Source organism: Salmo salar, chromosome 27 (assembly GCF_965601325.2).
Source record: "Salmo salar chromosome 27, fSalSal1, whole genome shotgun sequence".
Classification (NCBI taxonomy): Eukaryota; Metazoa; Chordata; class Actinopteri; order Salmoniformes; family Salmonidae; genus Salmo; species Salmo salar.
The window spans coordinates 23,565,093-23,586,046 of NC_138317.1; the positions used below are offsets into that span (position 1 = coordinate 23,565,093).

General features: G+C 42.8%; 2 protein-coding genes across 2 annotated transcripts in view; both read right to left on the reverse strand.

Moving 5' to 3' along the window:
- col28a1a (collagen, type XXVIII, alpha 1a) overlaps positions 1-14,225 on the reverse strand; it is a 30,711-nt gene extending 16,486 nt beyond the window's left edge. Inside the window, exons 1-15 of the mRNA XM_014177914.3 lie at positions 14,019-14,225; positions 13,042-13,188; positions 12,735-12,906; positions 10,737-10,863; positions 10,207-10,473; positions 9,957-9,977; positions 9,802-9,861; positions 7,560-7,613; positions 5,615-5,659; positions 5,491-5,517; positions 5,191-5,235; positions 4,860-4,904; positions 3,401-3,454; positions 3,221-3,289; positions 3,018-3,086 (exon numbers count right to left, since the gene is read on the reverse strand). Of these exons, the coding sequence (XP_014033389.2) occupies positions 3,018-3,086; positions 3,221-3,289; positions 3,401-3,454; positions 4,860-4,904; positions 5,191-5,235; positions 5,491-5,517; positions 5,615-5,659; positions 7,560-7,613; positions 9,802-9,861; positions 9,957-9,977; positions 10,207-10,473; positions 10,737-10,863; positions 12,735-12,906; positions 13,042-13,162 (1,176 nt within the window). The 5' untranslated portion in view covers positions 13,163-13,188; positions 14,019-14,225. The remainder of the gene's footprint in view (positions 1-3,017; positions 3,087-3,220; positions 3,290-3,400; positions 3,455-4,859; positions 4,905-5,190; positions 5,236-5,490; positions 5,518-5,614; positions 5,660-7,559; positions 7,614-9,801; positions 9,862-9,956; positions 9,978-10,206; positions 10,474-10,736; positions 10,864-12,734; positions 12,907-13,041; positions 13,189-14,018) is intronic.
- A 4,880-nt stretch (positions 14,226-19,105) lies between these two features.
- On the reverse strand, positions 19,106-20,828 carry LOC106588685 (replication protein A 14 kDa subunit). Its single transcript, XM_014177920.3, has 4 exons — positions 20,590-20,828; positions 20,337-20,411; positions 20,042-20,153; positions 19,106-19,697 (listed from the first exon to the last, which is right to left on the reverse strand). Exons 1-4 carry the CDS (start codon positions 20,683-20,685, stop codon positions 19,615-19,617), a joined length of 366 nt encoding a protein of 121 aa, XP_014033395.1. The 5' UTR covers positions 20,686-20,828; the 3' UTR covers positions 19,106-19,614.
- Between the last annotated feature and the right edge of the window lie 126 nt (positions 20,829-20,954).

Below are 20,954 nucleotides of genomic sequence, written 5' to 3' on the forward strand. Positions count from 1 at the left end.
AGGGAAGTGTGTGCTTTGGGGAACTTTAACAGAATGTGAATAGCAGAATGGATGTTGTATGTGGAGGATGAGGGCTGCAGTAGGTATATCAGATAGGGGGGAGTGAGGCCTAAGAGGGTTTTATAAATAAGCATCAACCAGTGGGTCTTGCGACGGGTATACAGAGATGACCAGTTTACAGAGGAGTATAGAATACAGTGATGTGTCCTATAAGGAGCATTGGTGGCAAATCTGATGGCCATATGGTAAGGAACATCTAGCCGCTCGAGAGCACCCTTACCTGCCGATCTTTAAATTATGTCTCCGTAATCTAGCATGGGTAGGATGGTCATCTGAATCAGGGTTAGTTTGGCAGCTGGGGTGAAAGAGGAGCGATTACGATAGAGGAAACCAAGTCTAGATTTAACTTTAGCCTGCAGCTTTGATATGTGCTGAGAGAAGGACAGTGTACCATCTAGCCATACTCCCAAATACTTTTATGAGGTGACTATCTCAAGCTCTAAACCCTCAGAGGTAGTAATCATACCTGTGGGAGGAGGTGCATTCTTCTTACCAAACCACATGACCTTTGTTTTGGAGGTGTTCAGAACAAGGTTAAGGGTAGAGAAAGCTTGTTGGACACCAAGAAAGCTTTGTTGTAGAGGGATATGTCAAGCAAGCATTGACGTAAGAAAGATATCTTGTCATGCCTGCTCCCGCTCTTCCTCCCCCTGGCGCTCGAGGGCACTCAAGCCACCATCAGTACGAACACCTGCCTTCCCCCCGTCGCGCGCATCAGCGATCATTGGACTCATGTGGACTCAATTACTTGTGTGATTACCTTCTCTATATCTGTTTGTTCCAAAGCTCTGTTCCCTGCTTCGGAATTGATTGTTATATGTCCGTGTTACCCATGTTCTGACTCTGTTCCTGTCGTGTTCTATGTCTGTTCGCCAGTCTCCCACACCCCTTCCGGTTCGCGGGGAGTTTACCCCAAGCCGGTTTGCCCAGCCGGCTCGCCCAGGTGGGACACCGGGTGGCGCCCCTAGAGGAGGGGTTGTGTCACACCTGCTCCCGATCTTTCCCCCTGGCGCTCGTGGGCACCAGGCTGCCCTGCATTCCGCACACCTGCCTTCTCTCGTCACGCGCTTCAGCGATATTGGACTCACCTGGACTCACTCAATCGCCTGTTTATTACCTCCCCTATATTTGTCAGTTCCCCAGCTCTGTTCCCCGCTGCTGCATTGTTTGTCATATGTCCGTATACCCATGTTCTGACGCTGTTCCTGTCTTGTTCTATGTCTGTTCCCGAATAAATGTCTGACTACCCGTACCTGCTTCTCCTGTCTGGCGTCGGCCCTTACATACAGTTGAAGTACGAAGTTTACATACACTTAGGTTGGAGTCATTAAAACTTGTTTTTCAACCACTCCACAAATTTCTTGTTAACAAACTATAGTTTTGGCAAGTCGGTTAGGACATCTACTTTGTGCATGACACTAGTAATTTTTCCAACAATTGTTTACAGACAGATTATTTCCCTTATAATTCACTGTATCACAATTCCAGTGGGTCAGAAATGTACATACACTAAGTTGACTGTGCCTTTAAACAGCTTGGAAAATTCCAGAAAATGATGTCATGCTTTAGAAGCTTCTGATAGGCTAATTGACATCATTTGAGTCAATTGGAGGTGTACCTGTGGATGTATTTCAAGGCCTACCTTCAAACTCAGTGCCTCTTTGCTTGACATCATGGGAAAATCAAAAGAAATCAACCAAGACCTCAGATTAAAAATTGTAGACCTCCACAAGTCTGGTTCATCCTTGGGTGCAATTTCCAAACGCCTGAAGGTACCACGTTCATCTGTACAAACAATAGTATGCAAGTATAAACACCATGGGACCACGCAGCCGTCATACTGATCAGGAAGGAGACGCGTTCTGTCTCCTAGAGATGAATGTACTTTGGTGTGAGAAATGCAAATCAATCCCAGAACAACAACAAAGGACCCTGTGAAGATGCTGGAGGAAACAGATACCAAAGTATCTATATCCACAGTAAAACAAGTCCTATATCGACATAACCTGAAAGGCCGCTCAGCAAGGAAGAAGCCACTGCTCCAAAACCACCATAAAAAAGCCAGACTACGGTTTGCAACTGCACATGGGGACAAAGATCGTACTTTTTGGAGAAATGTCCTCTGGTCTGATGAAACAAAAATATAACTGTTTGGCCATAATGACCATCGTTATGTTTGGAGGAAAAAGGGGGAGGCTTGCAAGCCGAAGAACACCATCCCAAACGTGAAGCACGGGGGTGGCAGCAGAATGTTGTGGGGGTGCTTTGCTGCAGGAGGGACTGGTACACTTCACAAAATAGATGGCATCATTAGCAAGGAAAAGTATGTGGATATATTGAAGCAACATATCAAGACATAAGTCAGGAAGTTTAAAGCTTGGTCGCAAAAGGGTCTTGCAAATGAACAATGAGCCCAAGCATACTTCCGAAGTTGTGGCAAAATGGCTTAAGGACAACAAAGTCAAGGTGTGGCCATCACAAAGCCCTGACCTCAATCCCATAGAAAATTTGTGGGCAGAACTGAAAAAGCGTGTGTGAGCAAGGAGGCCTACAAACCTGACTCAGTTACACCAGCTCAGTCAGGAGGAATGGACCAAAATTCACCCAACTTATTGTGGGAAGCTTGTGGAAGGCTACCCGAAACGTTTGACCCAAGTTAAACAATTTAAAGGCAATGCTACCAAATACTAATTGAGTGTATATAAACTTCTGACCCACTGGGAATGTGATGAAAGAAATAAAAACTAAAATACATCATTCCCTCTTCTATTATTCTGACATTTCACATTCTTAAAATAAAGTGCTGATCCTAACTGACCTAAGACAGGGAATTGTTATTAGGATTAAATGTCAGGAATTGTGAAAAACTGAGTTTAAATGTATTTGGCTAAGGTGTATGCAAACTTCCGATATCAACTGTATCTAGCCATAACACGTAACGAATATTGTAAACTTACCGGCAGTCCTGGATCACCCATACCCATGGGACCGGTGGGTCCAGGCCTTCCCTGGTTTCCCTTATTGCCCTGGGATACCGGAGAAATTAGGATTAGAGTCTGAAAGATCATTAGAAGGATTACTAGAGAGATCACTAGAGAGATTGCATGACAGAAAACAGGCAGAAGTAACACCTCCAAAAATAAAGAATATCTAAACTAACTTTAGGTCCAGGAAAGCCGATGCCAGTATCCCCTGGAGGTCCTGTCACTCCACCAGGTCCACGGTCACCCTGGGAAAGAGAGGGGCATCATTCACCTTACCCCAACTTTCTCAATACATTTTAGCTGTATTTTTATCAGGAACATTTCTGGAGGTATTGGAAGTTTAACGTCATCCTTACTTTGGGTCCTACAAGTCCTTCAGGGCCCTGGTCCCCAGGGCCTCCACTAAGACCCTGCAACAGAGACAAGAAAACACCTCGGTCAATGCCTGAATTTAAATAATCTGCAGTAGACTAAATTCACAGGGCTTTGAGTTTTTCCTGGATAGAACCCATCCCCCCCAAGCTTATTTTGTAATTGGAAATGCGTGTGAGCAGCGATGTGTGAGTTAAACCAAAGTAAGCTTTAGTTACACATTCTCTGGTCACTGTTATGGTATGGCAAACAGATCATGTATAGTTTGGAGGGTCAGGGTGTGCTCAATCAAATGATGTTTCCACTAGCCTCATCCTCCTTAATTCTACAATTATTTGCATAGGTACTCCCTAGTCCCCATGGGAACATGATCTAGGACCAGGACTACATTTTTTTATCTAAAAACCACCAGGGTATTCAGGTGATGGACTGCTATTGTCATGCTAACGCTGGAGGGGCATGAAAAGCGTTTAAGGAGGAATTAAAGGGGGTGGATAACGTGCCGAAACACTAATCCTGCAGGACAATAGTCTGGTGGGAGATAATAAACCGCAGGCTTGGATTGACTGCTTTAGATAGGCTCCATTATGACGGGATAAGGACTAAGCCAGGACTCACATTCCATAAGTGCAGACTGGGAGAAGAGCTTCATACTCAGTGTGCATCTCCATGAGATACTGATGGTTCCGGTGGAGGGTCGGATGTAGGGGTGTAGACACAGGAATCGTTCAGTTTGACCACTCACTCATTCACACACAGGTATGAATGGGCAGTGTTGTATGAGGAGTGGGATTCTTCCAAATGTATAAAGCCACGGGGATTTCTCCTCAGTACGTAAATTCAAGACATTCATTATGAACACGTGCGAGTACATATACTGGATTCTAAAGATACTCAGGGCCTTATTCAATTAAACCTAGTTGTTTTACTGTTTCCAGCAGAGGAGGCTGGTGCGGAGAGCTATAGGAGGACGGGATCATGGTAATGGCTGCAATGGAATATTGCAATGGAGTCAAACACATCACACATACGGAAAACACGTTTGACTCCATTCCATGGATTCCATTCCATGCATTACAATTAGCCGTCTTCCTGTAGCTCATCCCACCAGCCTCCTCTAGTTTCCAGGGTAAGTCAAATATAATATTTTCCCTGTACAGTGCTAAAGTGGGTTAGAAAGAATCCATATGAAGTTGAGTTCTTTTTGTTTCACAAGCAGTACAGACATAATGACTTTGACTTATCCCTGGGACTTGGCTATCTATTTTGATCTATTTTGTAGGGCCCCAAGTCTGTATCAACAACTAAACAAACATTGTCTGAGGCCTCTGGGAAAAAACATTGATCTGCATGTCTCCAAAATGGCCATGCCACCACCATATTGACCATATTGTTCGCTGTAACATATGGACAATAAAGTTGTATTATATTATATTGAGTCACCTGCTCTCCTCTGGGTCCCCGAGGGCCTGGAGGTCCGTCTGGCCCCTGTGGGAACAGGTCACAGTAAGGCGGGGAAGAGGGACATAACAGCCTATTGAGGTTGCAGCCAAAAGTCACAAAAACTTTAAAAGGACATGTGCAACTCTCATTCCCAGTTACAAGCTTGCAAGCTGTTGAGTCTAGCGTATAGCTATCTCTTCACAATGCAGTTAATCCTTAGTCAGCAATTCATCCGAATGCACTGAGCAGTAGTTAGTGGGGGGACAGCCATTTACAATGAACAGAGCAGAGGCATGGAGAGAGCGGAGAGAGTCATTCAGAAAAAACCTACTTGATCTCCCTTCATCCCGGGGACGCCACACTCGCCTCTTTCCCCCTGGAAAACATTATAATCAGAGAAGACTGCTGAGCGTTTTAAACCGTGGCGTGCCAGAGGGCCAGGGTACTGATTAAAACTGATGTTATCTAGCTAGCATGTAGTGTAGAACAAACACTACAATCTACTGTTTGTTGTCAGGGTAGAATGGGGATCTTGACCAGCTGTTTCACTATGATTCAGTATCTAATCCATCATGGGTCAATTATCTTTGCACAATTCATTTACGGACACCAAGTAGTACTGGTATCTCACCTTTTCCCCTCTAGTGCCGGGCCGACCCTAAAACAACAGGAGAGATCTCAATAAAAATCTATACATCAGTTATAAGTCAACAATATACCAGTATAGATTGGTTTAGTCATCTATGCTACAGTACCTCGATACCCTCCATCCCAGGCCTTCCGTTGATGCCAGGTTCCCCCTACAGTGACACCAGAGACCAGACAGTGAATGCATCCATATATCCATCAATGTATATAAAAACATTCCAACGAACATCAACATATATAAAAATATTCCAACGAACATCAACACATATAAAAACATTCCAACGAACATCAACATAAACAAAAACATTCCAACAAACATCAACATATATAAAAACATTCCAACAAACATCAACATATATAAAAACATTCCAACAAACATCAACACATATAAAAACATTCCAACGAACATCAACATAAACAAAAACATTCCAACAAACATCAACATATATAAAAACATTCCAACGAACATCAACATAAACAAAAACATTCCAACGAACATCAACATATATAAAAACATTCCAACAAACATCAACGTATATAAAAACATTCCAACAAACATCAACATATATAAAAACATTCCAACAAACATCAACATATATAAAAACATTCCAACGAACATCAACACATATAAAAACATTCCAACAAACATCAACGTATATAAAAACATTCCAACAAACATCAACACATATAAAAACATTCCAACAAACATCAACATATATAAAAACATTCCAACAAACATCAACGTATATAAAAACATTCCAACAAACATCAACATATATAAAAACATTCCAACAAACATCAACACATATAAAAACATTCCAACAAACATCAACACATATAAAAACATTCCAACAAACATCAACATATATAAAAACATTCCAACAAACATCAACATATATAAAAACATTCCAACAAACATCAACATATATAAAAACATTCCAACAAACATCAACATATATAAAAACATTCCAACAAACATCAACATATATAAAAACATTCCAACAAACATCAACGTATATAAAAACATTCCAACAAACATCAACATATATAAAAACATTCCAACAAACATCAACACATATAAAAACATTCCAACAAACATCAACGTATATAAAAACATTCCAACAAACATCAACATATATAAAAACATTCCAACAAACATCAACATATATAAAAACATTCCAACAAACATCAACATAAACAAAAACATTCCAACAAACATCAACGTATATAAAAACATTCCAACAAACATCAACACATATAAAAACATTCCAACAAACATCAACGTATATAAAAACATTCCAACAAACATCAACGTATATAAAAACATTCCAACAAACATCAACACATATAAAAACATTCCAACAAACATCAACATAAACAAAAACATTCCAACAAACATCAACGTATATAAAAACATTCCAACAAACATCAACACATATAAAAACATTCCAACAAACATCAACATATATAAAAACATTCCAACAAACATCAACATATATAAAAACATTCCAACAAACATCAACACATATAAAAACATTCCAACAAACATCAACATATATAAAAACATTCCAACAAACATCAACATATATAAAAACATTCCAACAAACATCAACATATATAAAAACATTCCAACAAACATCAACGTATATAAAAACATTCCAACAAACATCAACGTATATAAAAACATTCCAACAAACATCAACATAAACAAAAACATTCCAACAAACATCAACATATATAAAAACATTCCAACAAACATCAACGTATATAAAAACATTCCAACAAACATCAACGTATATAAAAACATTCCAACAAACATCAACGTATATAAAAACATTCCAACAAACATCAACATATATAAAAACATTCCAACAAACATCAACATATATAAAAACATTCCAACAAACATCAACGTATATAAAAACATTCCAACAAACATCAACGTATATAAAAACATTCCAACAAACATCAACGTATATAAAAACACTGCATTCTTTCTGTCACTACAAATGAACATGGTGGGATTATCTCAGGACAAAACGAAGAACTTACATGAAATCCTTTTGGACCGGGAGTACCGTCAGATCCAGGCTGGGCTGATTTCCCCTGCAGATTTCAAAGGAATGGAGAGATCGTTCCATCAGAGGAAAGAATGGACAGATCGTTGGCCAGAATGTGACTTTTTGGGGCCCTTCTTCATCCCTGGTTGTTCCCATAACATCCCCATGGTGTGTGTAGATTTGTGCGTACAGTAGGTGACCGTGGTCGTTCGGTGCGTGTCCCTGTCTATGCTCTTCCTGTGACCTCTCTATGTATTATCAGCCTCAAACCTTAAGTGGTAGCATATACAACCTCAGTCAACTCAATAGTGTCAGGGGCCTCTGTGCCGTATAGCTTCAAATAACTCAATATTGTCACGGGCCTCTGTGCCGTTTAGCCTCAGTTAACTCAATAGTGTCACGGGCCTCTGTGACGTTTAGCCTCAGTTAACTCAATAGTGTCAGGGGCCTCTGTGACGTTTAGCCTCAGTTAACTCAATAGTGTCAGGGGCCTCTGTGACGTTTAGCCTCAGTTAACTCAATAGTGTCAGGGGCCTCTGTGCCGTTTAGCCTCAGTTAACTCAATAGTGTCAGGGGCCTCTGTGACGTTTAGCCTCAGTTAACTCAATAGTGTCAGGGGCCTCTGTGACGTTTAGCCTCAGTTAACTCAATAGTGTCAGGGGCCTCTGTGACGTTTAGCCTCAGTTAACTCAATAGTGTCAGGGGCCTCTGTGACGTTTAGCCTCAGTTAACTCAATAGTGTCAGGGGCCTCTGTGACGTTTAGCCTCAGTTAACTCAATAGTGTCAGGGGCCTCTGTGACGTTTAGCCTCAGTTAACTCAATAGTGTCACGGGCCTCTGTGACGTTTAGCCTCAGTTAACTCATAAGTGTCAGGGGCCTCTGTGACGTTTAGCCTCAGTTAACTCAATAGTGTCAGGGGCCTCTGTGACGTTTAGCCTCAGTTAACTCAATAGTGTCAGGGGCCTCTGTGACGTTTAGCCTCAGTTAACTCAATAGTGTCAGGGGCCTCTGTGACGTTTAGCCTCAGTTAACTCAATAGTGTCAGGGGCCTCTGTGACGTTTAGCCTCAGTTAACTCAATAGTGTCAGGGGCCTCTGTGACGTTTAGCCTCAGTTAACTCAATAGTGTCAGGGGCCTCTGTGACGTTTAGCCTCAGTTAACTCAATAGTGTCAGGGGCCTCTGTGACGTTTAGCCTCAGTTAACTCAATAGTGTCAGGGGCCTCTGTGACGTTTAGCCTCAGTTAACTCAATAGTGTCACGGGCCTCTGTGACGTTTAGCCTCAGTTAACTCAATAGTGTCAGGGGCCTCTGTGACGTTTAGCCTCAGTTAACTCAATAGTGTCAGGGGCCTCTGTGACGTTTAGCCTCAGTTAACTCAATAGTGTCAGGGGCCTCTGTGACGTTTAGCCTCAGTTAACTCAATAGTGTCAGGGGCCTCTGTGACGTTTAGCCTCAGTCAACTCCCTAACACCCTAATGCTCATCCCCTCCCTGTGTGTTTGCCCACACCTAATCTCCTATCCTTGACCACTGCTTCCAGCCTAAAGCCTCTCTTCAAAAGGCCTGCTAGTCAAAACACACAAAGTCCCACTACGCTATTCTTTTATTTTACGCCATGACCCTTCGACCCCTCTCACAGTACAGGCCTGCTACACTTGCAGTGTGGGAAACACTTCCTACTCTTTGATGTGATGCCCAGGACCACTCTTGTATACACAGAGGCCAGATACACCTCATCCTATTCACAATGAGGCCAGATGCCCCTGCTATGAGCACCTGCTATGAGTATTCAGGGGTGTTACAGGGGCGTTGAGTAGTTAGGGGGGGTTAGAGACAGGGGGGCTATGACTGGAAAAGCCCCTGGTTGCATACAAAATGATATGTAGGGGGGTTACAGCCCATGGTTGTCCAACTGGTGAACATGCCAGCAATAACACAGGCCTGTCTGAGGACTACTGCTCCTCTGTACTGCAGAGTAAACCACTGTCAACCTGGACACATCAACCTGGACACATGAGGTCAATTCATCAAACCAGTCAGTGCTTTTCAATGACCAAAATTGGAATTAAAATGTCAGTGTACTTCCTGAATTGAATGAATTGACAAAAGACAGAAGAGGACAACAAAATGAAAACTGAAGAAGAGTTATAGCGTATGGTATGCACTGGCTACTAGAGGGTGCTTTTGAGCAAAAACAAGAATGGGTTAGACGATGAGACAGAAGTGGACTCACTGGGCTTCCAGGGGGACCTCTTTCTCCTTTATCACACAGACAGGACTTCGGCTGTGGGCACTGGAACCAAGAGAAGCAACATTTGAGTATACACCTCAGAGATAGTCATCTTTACATTCCAAATGGATGGTTACCAGAAAAAGGCACATACTTACCCCTGTGTTGACAAGCGCGCTCTAAAAAAGAAGAAATAACAGCGCTTTATATTTTGATAGCTCACACTTAGGTGCTCAGTAATGTACATGTTTAAATTGAGTAATTGCAATCCTGGTCAGGTAACTGACTGCATGAGCCCAACTGAATTGGGATTTAGGGGGTGAAGGAAAACATAAACATCTAGAATTGTATGGGAATCTCAAGACATGTTGGCATCCTTGAGGACAGCTCACTCCCACTACCACTCACCAGTTCTCTGAAGAGTTTATCCTCCAGCAGGTTGTCTGTAAGGCTGAGGACGTGCTGCTGTGGCGGGGCGCTGGCGATGGAACGTAACCTGGCATTGGTGGGCATATCCCTGGGTAGACCCGACAGCCCGATGGTGAACAGACGAATGTTGTGGTTCTTGGCCTCGGACGCGGCGGTCACAGCACTGGGGCTACGGGGATGGTCCACGCCGTCAGTCATCAGCAACATCACCCTCAGGCTGTTGGCCGCTGTCTCACGGCTAAACATCTGGGTGTTATAATCATTTGATTGTACTTTGGTATTGGGTCTAATACTTGTTTTTTGGTGTGGTGCACTTTGTTCTCAATTGGGTTGACTTTTTTTTGGATAGTCCTCTATGGACAATCCAACTATCAACAAACTTTCATATGCAACCCTATTGGCTTGGGGCTAGGACTAGGGTTAGGTTTAGTGGATAGTTAGTTTAACAGCCATCAACCATCTGCAAGGGACAATCCAAATAAAGCGCTACTAGATAATGATATGCAGACCTGTGTAGCGTTAGTGATGGCGAAGGCTGAGTAGGTTCCGTGTCCGATGTAGGCCATGGACGCCACTCTGCTCTGGAACACATCCACATCCTGCCAGTCCCGGAAGTTGTGCTCCAGAGAAACAGAACTAGGAGGAGAAGAAAAAGAAGAAGAAGATGGAGAGCAGTTAGAGTTAGGTGCCTTGCTCGAGGGCACAAGGCTGTACTGCAGCACGGTCAGCCTCATCCCTCTAACCTCTACAGTACCAACCTGCTGTACTGCAGCACGGTCAGCCTCATCCCTCTAACCTCTACAGTACCAACCTGCTGTACTGCAGCACGGTCAGCCTCATCCCTCTAACCTCTACAGTACCAACCTGCTGTACTGCAGCACAGTCAGCCTCATCTCTCTAACCTCTACAGTACCAACCTGCTGTACTGCAGCACAGTCAGCCTCATCTCTCTAACCTCTACAGTACCAACCTGCTGTACTGCAGCACGGTCAGCCTCATCCCTCTAACCTCTACAGTACCAACCTGCTGTACTGCAGCACGGTCAGCCTCATCTCTCTAACCTCTACAGTACCAACCTGCTGTACTGCAGCACAGTCAGCCTCATCTCTCTAACCTCTACAGTACCAACCTGCTGTACTGCAGCACAGTCAGCCTCATCCCTCTAACCTCTACAGTACCAACCTGCTGTACTGCAGCACAGTCAGCCTCATCCCTCTAACCTCTACAGTACCAACCTGCTGTACTGCAGCACAGTCAGCCTCATCTCTCTAACCTCTACAGTACCAACCTGCTGTACTGCAACACAGTCAGCCTCATCCCTCTAACCTCTACAGTACCAACCTGCTGTACTGCAGCACGGTCAGCCTCATCTCTCTAACCTCTACAGTACCAACCTGCTGTACTGCAGCACGGTCAGCCTCATCCCTCTAACCTCTACAGTACCAACCTGCTGTACTGCAGCACAGTCAGCCTCATCCCTCTAACCTCTACAGTACCAACCTGCTGTACTGCAGCACGGTCAGCCTCATCCCTCTAACCTCTACAGTACCAACCTGCTGTACTGCAGCACGGTCAGCCTCATCCCTCTAACCTCTACAGTACCAACCTGCTGTACTGCAGCACGGTCAGCCTCATCCCTCTAACCTCTACAGTACCAACCTGCTGTACTGCAGCGCTGTCAGCCTCATCCCTCTAACCTCTACAGTACCAACCTGCTGTACTGCAGCACGGTCAGCCTCATCCCTCTAACCTCTACAGTACCAACCTGCTGTACTGCAGCGCGGTCAGCCTCATCCCTCTAACCTCTACAGTACCAACCTGCTGTACTGCAGCACGGTCAGCCTCATCTCTCTAACCTCTACAGTACCAACCTGCTGTACTGCAGCACGGTCAGCCTCATCTCTCTAACCTCTACAGTACCAACCTGCTGTACTGCAGCACGGTCAGCCTCATCCCTCTAACCTCTACAGTACCAACCTGCTGTACTGCAGCACGGTCAGCCTCATCCCTCTAACCTCTACAGTACCAACCTGCTGTACTGCAGCACGGTCAGCCTCATCCCTCTAACCTCTACAGTACCAACCTGCTGTACTGCAGCACGGTCAGCCTCATCCCTCTAACCTCTACAGTACCAACCTGCTGTACTGCAGCACAGTCAGCCTCATCCCTCTAACCTCTACAGTACCAACCTGCTGTACTGCAGCACGGTCAGCCTCATCCCTCTAACCTCTACAGTACCAACCTGCTGTACTGCAGCACGGTCAGCCTCATCCCTCTAACCTCTACAGTACCAACCTGCTGTACTGCAGCACGGTCAGCCTCATCTCGCTAACCTCTACAGTACCAACCTGCTGTACTGCAGCACGGTCAGCCTCATCCCTCTAACCTCTACAGTACCAACCTGCTGTACTGCAGCACGGTCAGCCTCATCCCTCTAACCTCTACAGTACCAACCTGCTGTACTGCAGCACAGTCAGCCTCATCCCTCTAACCTCTACAGTACCAACCTGCTGTACTGCAGTGCAGCCAGCCTCAACCTCAGTCTCCAACCTGCTGCCTGGATCTGCATGAGCCGCGTGCTGAAACGCAGGACGAAGTCTTTCTGCTTCTCAAACAGCAGCAACTTGGCCTTCTCTGAGCTGTCCAGGATGAACATGATCTCCACGGGGCAGATCAGAACTATTGGGGAGGGGGGAGAGAGAGAGGATGGAAAGAGAGACAGGGTGGAGAGGATTGCAGGTGAGTGAATGAATACATGAATGAATGAATAAATTGATTAATTAATGAATTAATGAATTAATGAAAGCCACTTACTTTTCCCTTCATTTTGGAGGACCTGGTTGTCGTCTCTCTGGCCCTTCCTCCTCCTGCCCTGACCCCTGGCTGTGTGTGTTAGTACCAACACAAGGAGCAACAGCTCCACAACCTTCCTCATCTTCACCTCTTTTCCAGCAGCTCAGCCTGGAACCAACCAAACATGAGTTTGAGACACCTTCTCCTAATTCAGCACACACACAGCACACACACACAGACACACAGACAGACACACACGACACACACACTGACACACGCCTAGTCACAGAAGAGTGCTATGAATTCTGTACACACTAGAGGGCGGCAACACCATAATACAATTTTAAATGACGACAGATCAATTTGGGCTAATGTGATATCATAGTTTGTTAGCAAGCAAAGGGAGCAGGTTGTACATGAAGCCTCCAGTGAGGGAATAGCTGCAGCTGTAACATCATAATGACTACCCAGGGAACCAGAACCACTGTTCTCTGTGTGAGGTCATCTGTTTCTTTTACCAAAGTTATTGCCAGTTACTTTTTGCCTTTATAGCAGTAATGTGCAGGATATGGTCAGACATTTTTTTTCTTCAGAAAATGTTCCCATTTAGTTACAAAATATTTTTTTGCTTCATGAATTTCATTTTAATCGAGTTATTTGAATTGGAATTTGTCCCAGCCTTATTCATAATATTTAGCTGCAAATATTTCCTTGTAAATGTGTGATTATAAATGAATAATTCCTGAAAATTATTCAGAGAACAGGTTAATGCTATCAAATCAACGGATTGATTGATTTAAAAGCGCACACAAAACCGAACTCATCATTATTATCACTATTTATCCAAAACAATAAATACATTTCATTCTGGAATACAATATGCAAACAAATGCGATTGTCATTGGATTGTCTACAACAATATTCTCTCTACATGTTCAATAGCTTACACTTGACACGAATGTGTTACGTAACATCGTTTCAAATCAATTAAACTTTACCTTGATTCTCATTTAAATACAATCGATCACAGTAATAGTCCGCTCATTTGGTCTCAATTACATAATCCGGTGGGCGAGTTTTTATCCCCGGTTTAGTTCTAAAGCAAGAGAGAATAACGGTGATCAACCCGCTCGAATCGATTCAAACCTGCACGAGGGGGCTGCACTGGGAACACTGAATATTTATGAAGCGCACCTATCATCGCACTGTTGTCAAACAGCACGGGGATGCCTCCCTTTACCAGTATTTTATAAAGCTACAGGGCTGATTATTATCAGATTGATGGGAAAAAAGGAGTTTAGGTTATTGCACATTTTTCATATTGATAACATCAAAAGTAAATCATTTTTTTCTCACTCTACAATATTGAGGTCAGTCACACCACCTTGTTTTCTCAGTCATCATTCATGCCAACTATTGGTCTATAATATTTATTGATAGGCCCTATGCATAAACCATATTGTGGCCTATCAACCTTCAACATCCTTTCCACCCAACCTCTAATGTTATTAACGTGTCACAATCAAATAAATAACCTTGGTGGGACTACTGTATATGTTTATATTCATAGCTGTAGGCGATTGAGTCTTATTGAACCCACAGACACCCCCCCCCCCCCCCTCCAACCCCCCGGAAGGGTTTTACTACTCCATCTTTGAAGATTTTAATGTGAGTACTTACTCATCCAGCAATCAATGCATGGTTCAATGTTCAGAGTGACTGAGTTTCTACAATGATCCACTGAGTCAAATACCAACCCTCACCGACATGCTACTAAAACTCAACAGGGCCAATATGGCACTAAATATGACTTATGGGGTAAAACACATGAGTACTGTAGACCTGGATCAAATATAAGTCAAATCCTTAAAAAAACCTGAGGTGCACTTGATTTAGCTTGACCGGTAGGCTAGCCTACAATGAAACCAGTGTAATAATCCCAAAAGTGCAAACTCAGCCCACCTTGTATGTTGGTCAAACCAAGTAAGCAATGTGCATTTCAAGAGTTCCAGTCACAATTTTGACCTAGGTCTGGAGTACATGTAGGTCAGCGATTTACACCAAAAGGGTTCTATCTGGAAACAAAAATAGTTCTTCAAAAGGTTCTCCTATGGGGACAGCCAAATAACACTTTTAGGTTCTAGACAGCACCTTTTTTTCTAAGAGCGTAGGGATGGAGTGAATTATCTGTTAAAGGAAAGGAATAGGAGGAAAACATCATTGACCAATGACCATTGAGTTACATCTTGGACCCACTCCAAGCAGCAACCCCACAAGTTCATGGAATAGCAAGTACCAGACCTCATCTGGATGTCTGCAATATGAAAGAAACATCCTCATTGTACCTGTCTCCTTCCTATAACTCACAGTACAGAGACATGACCGACAGGGTTTTTATGGCAATTCTAGACGACGTAAATCAAAAGTGCCTGAGAAAGAGGGGTTGCTCTAGCTGAAAAGGTTAGCAACCTTCACGTGAGATATGTCAGGTTGGTGCAACAGGCCAGAAAGACTACAGATGTTGACACAATGTGTTTTCTGAAGATGTAACAAAAACACCGAGCGACTTCATCAAGGTCACTCACTATCACAGGAACCCAAGAGTGCAAACTTCATGACATATTATCAAACACAGTCTAAACTACATTACGAACTGTTAAAATGCTCCAATTACCAACCTATATTCACAATAGGACACAGGAGTTAGTTGCATTAGTAGCCTAAAATATTTGTATTTCACACTTAAAATGTCCTCCTAAGGAATCGGCCATAAACTTCCCTAGTTCCCTAGTTGAAGGGTGCCTAGGAGGGTGCTCACTAGCTGGAGGGGGGAAGTGATCTACATCTACACTATGTGACAGGGATCATGATGCTTTTCCTTCCAGGCACTACTAACCCTGTGTCACGGCACAGTAGACTATAAAGATGTCAAACCACAGAACATGCCTGTCAAAAGGTTCTGCTTCCGAGAATGTTGAAGGAATGTTCCTTGATAACTGCCTGGCTGGAATGGAAGTCCTGTGTTGCTCTGTTGGTAAGAGCAGGACACTAGCTAAATCCAAGGTTGTGGCTTCAATTCCCACAGGGATTACAAAGGCCTACACTTACAAAAAATGTATGCACTGTACTGTGCTGTAAGTCGATTTGGATGGAAGTGTCTGCTCAGTGGCATGTAGTGTTATTATTATTCAGTGTGGTGCTGTGAAAGCCATGCTCTGGCACTGTGTGAGTGGGTACTGGGTCAGTGTCTGGGCTCAGGCTGGGTGTCTGGGCCAGGCTGTTAAACCAACAGAGCCTGGCGGCAGGACCGATGCCAGCCCCGCCACCACCGGCCAGGGAGTTTGGAGGGCGGCTTCCTGCCATCTCTCCTGGTGCAGCAACTAAACATGCGACTGAGATAATGAAAGACAAACAACATTAGACCATATAGAAAACAACTCCACGGAAGCGGCAGGCTCTGATGGAGAGACTCTAACACAGGTTGTCTTGTCTTTCCATCAGTTTGGAGTTAGCACGGTCTGTCATCCGTGAGGCCAAAACACCAAATAGTGTTATGACTAGATATGGGGGTGTGCTGTTCAACACGGTCCAATGGTCAGAGCGTTGCTGCGGATATAAATATGGCAACATTCTAATCGTTCCATGTTCTATCAGACACATTCTTAAGGTTCCATGTTCTATCGGAAACATTCTAAAGGTTCCATGTTCTATCGGAAACATTCTAAAGGTCTGTGTTCCTTCTGCAACCTTCTAAATGTGCCATGTTCTATCTGCAAGTCTAAATGTTCCATGTATTATCTGCAACATTCTAAATGTGCTGTGTTCTATCTGCAAAATTCTAAATGTTCTAATGAATAAGCCCTTGATAGGACTTGCAGTGGCATCCATGGTATTGAACTAGATGAATTCCAAAAGGCCTGTTATTTAGGGAGATGTGAAGCTGCAGAGAAGCTGGTGTGTGACCTTTTCCCTTTTTTACAGCATTTGCCTTGCAGCTTGTGTACAAGCACCAACGAGGCTTGGTATTAAAACTGTAAAACTAAATTTGGCCGGCCTGAACTGTGGGTGTTCAGTTTAATAAAAAAGAAGTGCTCAAAATGTACGAAACGTGACTTCAAAGTGTTAGATGTATCTGCAGCAGCAAGCAGAACTCAGGAATAACCGTTTTATGCCCTTGGGTGCTCATACATGAGTGGCCTGCGGGTATGTAGTTTTCCTGAACCCGCCATACTTGGATCATTTGTTAAACATGTGGCAGTTTTCAGCTTCAACTTTGACTGATTTGAGTGCTTCATGTGGTTGTATCAGACCTTTTAGATGGGTACCTGATAGGCATGCTGGGATAGATATGTGAAACTGGGAAAGAGGTTGTTTTGAACATAGTTCATATTGTATGATGGAGAGTCGTTACATTCATGAAAAAGAGCAACATGAAGTTAATTGAAGAAATGTCTGCCTTGGTATGCAAACTATTATAAAAAAGAGTTAGTCAGAGTCTCTCTATCCCTCTCTCTGACAGACTGTCTCTGATTGGGAGATGTGATATCTAGTGAAGGTGATAGGCTAGCAACTTAACAATCTTGTATGTATCTACAGTATGTCTGAATATGCCATAATATGCAGCTGTCCTGCCTTCCCCTAGGCTACTCTTCTCCTTTCCCACCCATCAAGAAGAAGAATATAGCAAGCAACATATCGAATAATAGTACCACTATCAGACAATCATTACAGCTCTTGTGCCATTAAGAAATATTTTATTTATTTTTCATTTCAAAATCAAATACAATTTTATTTGTCACATGCTCCGTAAACAACAGGTGTAGGCTAACAGTGAAACGCTTACTTATGGGTCCTTCCCAACAATGCAGAGAGAGAAAATAGAGAAATAGACCCTTTCCTATAAAATATCTTTATTTTTTATTTAACCTTTATTTAACTAGGCAAGTCAGTTAAGAACAAATTTGTATTTACAATGATGGCTTACACATAAAGATGTAATAACACGTAATAATAAAATGTATAATAAATATGCAATGAGTAACAATAACCTGGCTATACATGGGGTACCAGTACCGAGTCGATGTGCAGGGGCACAAAGTATTTGAGGTAGATATGTACATATAACTAGGAATAAAGTGACTAGGATAGATAATAAACAGTAGCAACAGCGTATGTAATAAGTCAAAAAAGTTAGTGCAAAAAGCGTCAATGCAGAAAGTCTGGGTAGCTATTTGGTTAACTATTTAACTAACTATTTAGCAGTCTTAGGATTTGGGGTTAGAAGCTGTTCAGGGTCCTGTTGGTTTGAGATTTGGTACATCGGTACCGCTTGCCGTGCGGTAGCAGAGAGAACAGTCTGTGACTTGGGTGGCTGGTGGCTGACAATTTGTATGCCCTTCCTCTGACCACGCCTAGCAGAGTGGTCCTGGTTGGCAGGGAGTACAGCCCCAGTGACGTACTGGGCCGTACCCACTATCCTCTGTAGTGCCTTGTGGTCGGATGCCAAGCAGTTGTCATACCAAGCGGTGATGCAGCCAGTCAAGATTCTGTCAATGGTCCAGCTGTATTAACTTTTTGAATATCTGAGGCCCCATGACAGAACTTATCTGAGGCCCCATGGCAGATCTTATCTGAGGCCCCATGACAGATCTTATCTCAGGCCCCATGACACATCTTTTCAGCCTCCTGAGGGGGAAGAAGCATTGTCATGCCCTCTTCATGATTGTGTTGGTGTGTGGACCATGATAGATCCTCAGTGATGTGGACACTGAGGAACTTGAAGTTCTCCAACCCGCTCCACTACAGCCCCAAAAATAGGTCTTCCATATGACTCGATTGAGAAATGAAACTCCTTTGAGAAAAGCACATAGTCTGTGCAGCTTCTACAGATGAGAACATTAGTTTGAATATTACACTAGTGATGTTCACTGTTAATTGTGTACCTCAGATTAAGTCAAGAATGCAAACCATTCATAGATGTCATAATATTTAGAGAGCGTTTGTCAAAACAATGTGAGGAACACAATCCCAACTCCACCCATGAATACATTCCTGTGATACAATAAAAGAAAAGCAACACAAAGTCTTGAAAGTTAACATTCAGTTTATTGTGTGTGGGGAAACTTCACTTTTTGCTGATAAGTGTGTTGCTGAAGCTTATTTTAGTTCCTACCTCACCACTTGGTGGCAGGGTAGAGAAGTGTGGTTACAGCAGTACAGTAGCTTGTGTTGAACATTTGTACCAACAGAGGGTACTATAACACAGCCATTTCAATTCAGATTTGAAATACAGTTTATATCAATTATACTGAGAAAGTAACTTGGTTGAGTTGAGATGTCAATAAAGCACAGTTCAGTTGATGCTAATAATCTCAAACTCTGTATCATAGGTCATTTTGGGTTTATTTATGAAGAAATTACTAAACACAGACAAGTTAAAGGCTTTAATTTTCAAAACAAAGAAATAGAAAAAAACTATACATATCTATTTAGAACTGATAGATATATATATATATATATATTTTTTTTTTAACAAGGCAACAAGTCAATTGAGGTTCACATTGACAATGATCTGAATGAATATTTGGATAGTGCTCATCCACTGGTGGATAATTCAAATGGATAGTGCTGGGGGTATTCATGGATGACTTTCAGGGCTTCATTGTACAGCTCCAGGTCTGGAAAGGAAAAATAAACAAATATGTAAAAAACATAGATCTGTAAAAAAAAACCTAAGAGGTCAGACCAGCTAAACAGTCTTTGGCAAGTTGAAAAATACACTCAGCAATATCATCCCGCCGTGGGGCAACATCATCAACAAGAATTCAAATATGACTACCACTACTGTTTCTCCCAAATCTGTGCTCTCCCTTGAGGTATGCTGCACTGCCCACATTGGCAAGAAAGCATATTTTTTTGATTTTGTTGCAGGAAGTCACTCTGCTGTGTATAATGATGTAATTTTGCAGAGTGTACCTTCGAGAAAAAATTCCTGTTTGCATAGGAGAGATGACATACTTACCGAAAGGAATGCCTTGGTCTTCTCTGAGCATGTTGTATGCAGAGGCCATTATTGCCCCTTTGTTGGACACTACACCAACCACCTCCACCACCCCACTCAGCTCCTCATCAAGCTGGGAAAGAGAAACAATGCACTAATAGCCATATGCCTTTGATTCTCAAGTACAAATGTTCACTTTCAGTTTAGTGATGTCATGTTGTCATTGTCAGATCTTTTCATTCCTAATTCCTAGAAGATAGCTACTGTTCAACCAGTCTACTGTAGTTAGTTGGTTACGTCTTGCAACTGTACTCACGGGCTCGTTAAGTTCCACTGATGCAGACTTCCCTTCTCCATCCGAAAGAGTGAATGATTTTCCTGTTGGATGGACCTGTCATAGACGACAAACAATGAATTGCGATTTAGTCATGCTAACTTGCTAGTTAGTTATAAAAGTAGCGAATTCCATTGCCATTTCTGGCTGTGTACCACGACCCTTTCGTCAAGACTGCCATCCAATTTCTAGTGCTGAACTAACGTTAGACCCAATAAAAACACTAACATATTACCTTCTCAACACGTCCAACAAAGCAAATCGGTCTGCTGATATATTGAGACAGCATAGAATAGTTTATTCTTGGTTTTGGTGACTCGAAAACTGCCATTTCGATAGATTTTGCAGAGCACAACTTGAAATTCTAGCTACGATTGTGTAAAACAAGCAAGCGATAGCGCGGGAAATACTTTGTTACGACGACGTTTCCTCGTTGTTCTATGCTACATTCTTTCCCCCGACCGAAGCTTATATTAACTATCGTTCCTCATATTAATATTCAAACGTCACATGAACGGATAATTTCATATAAATAAAAGTTCAATATTTTAAAGTGGAGTATAATAAAAAACACCAGATTCAAAGCCACAGATTGCGGTA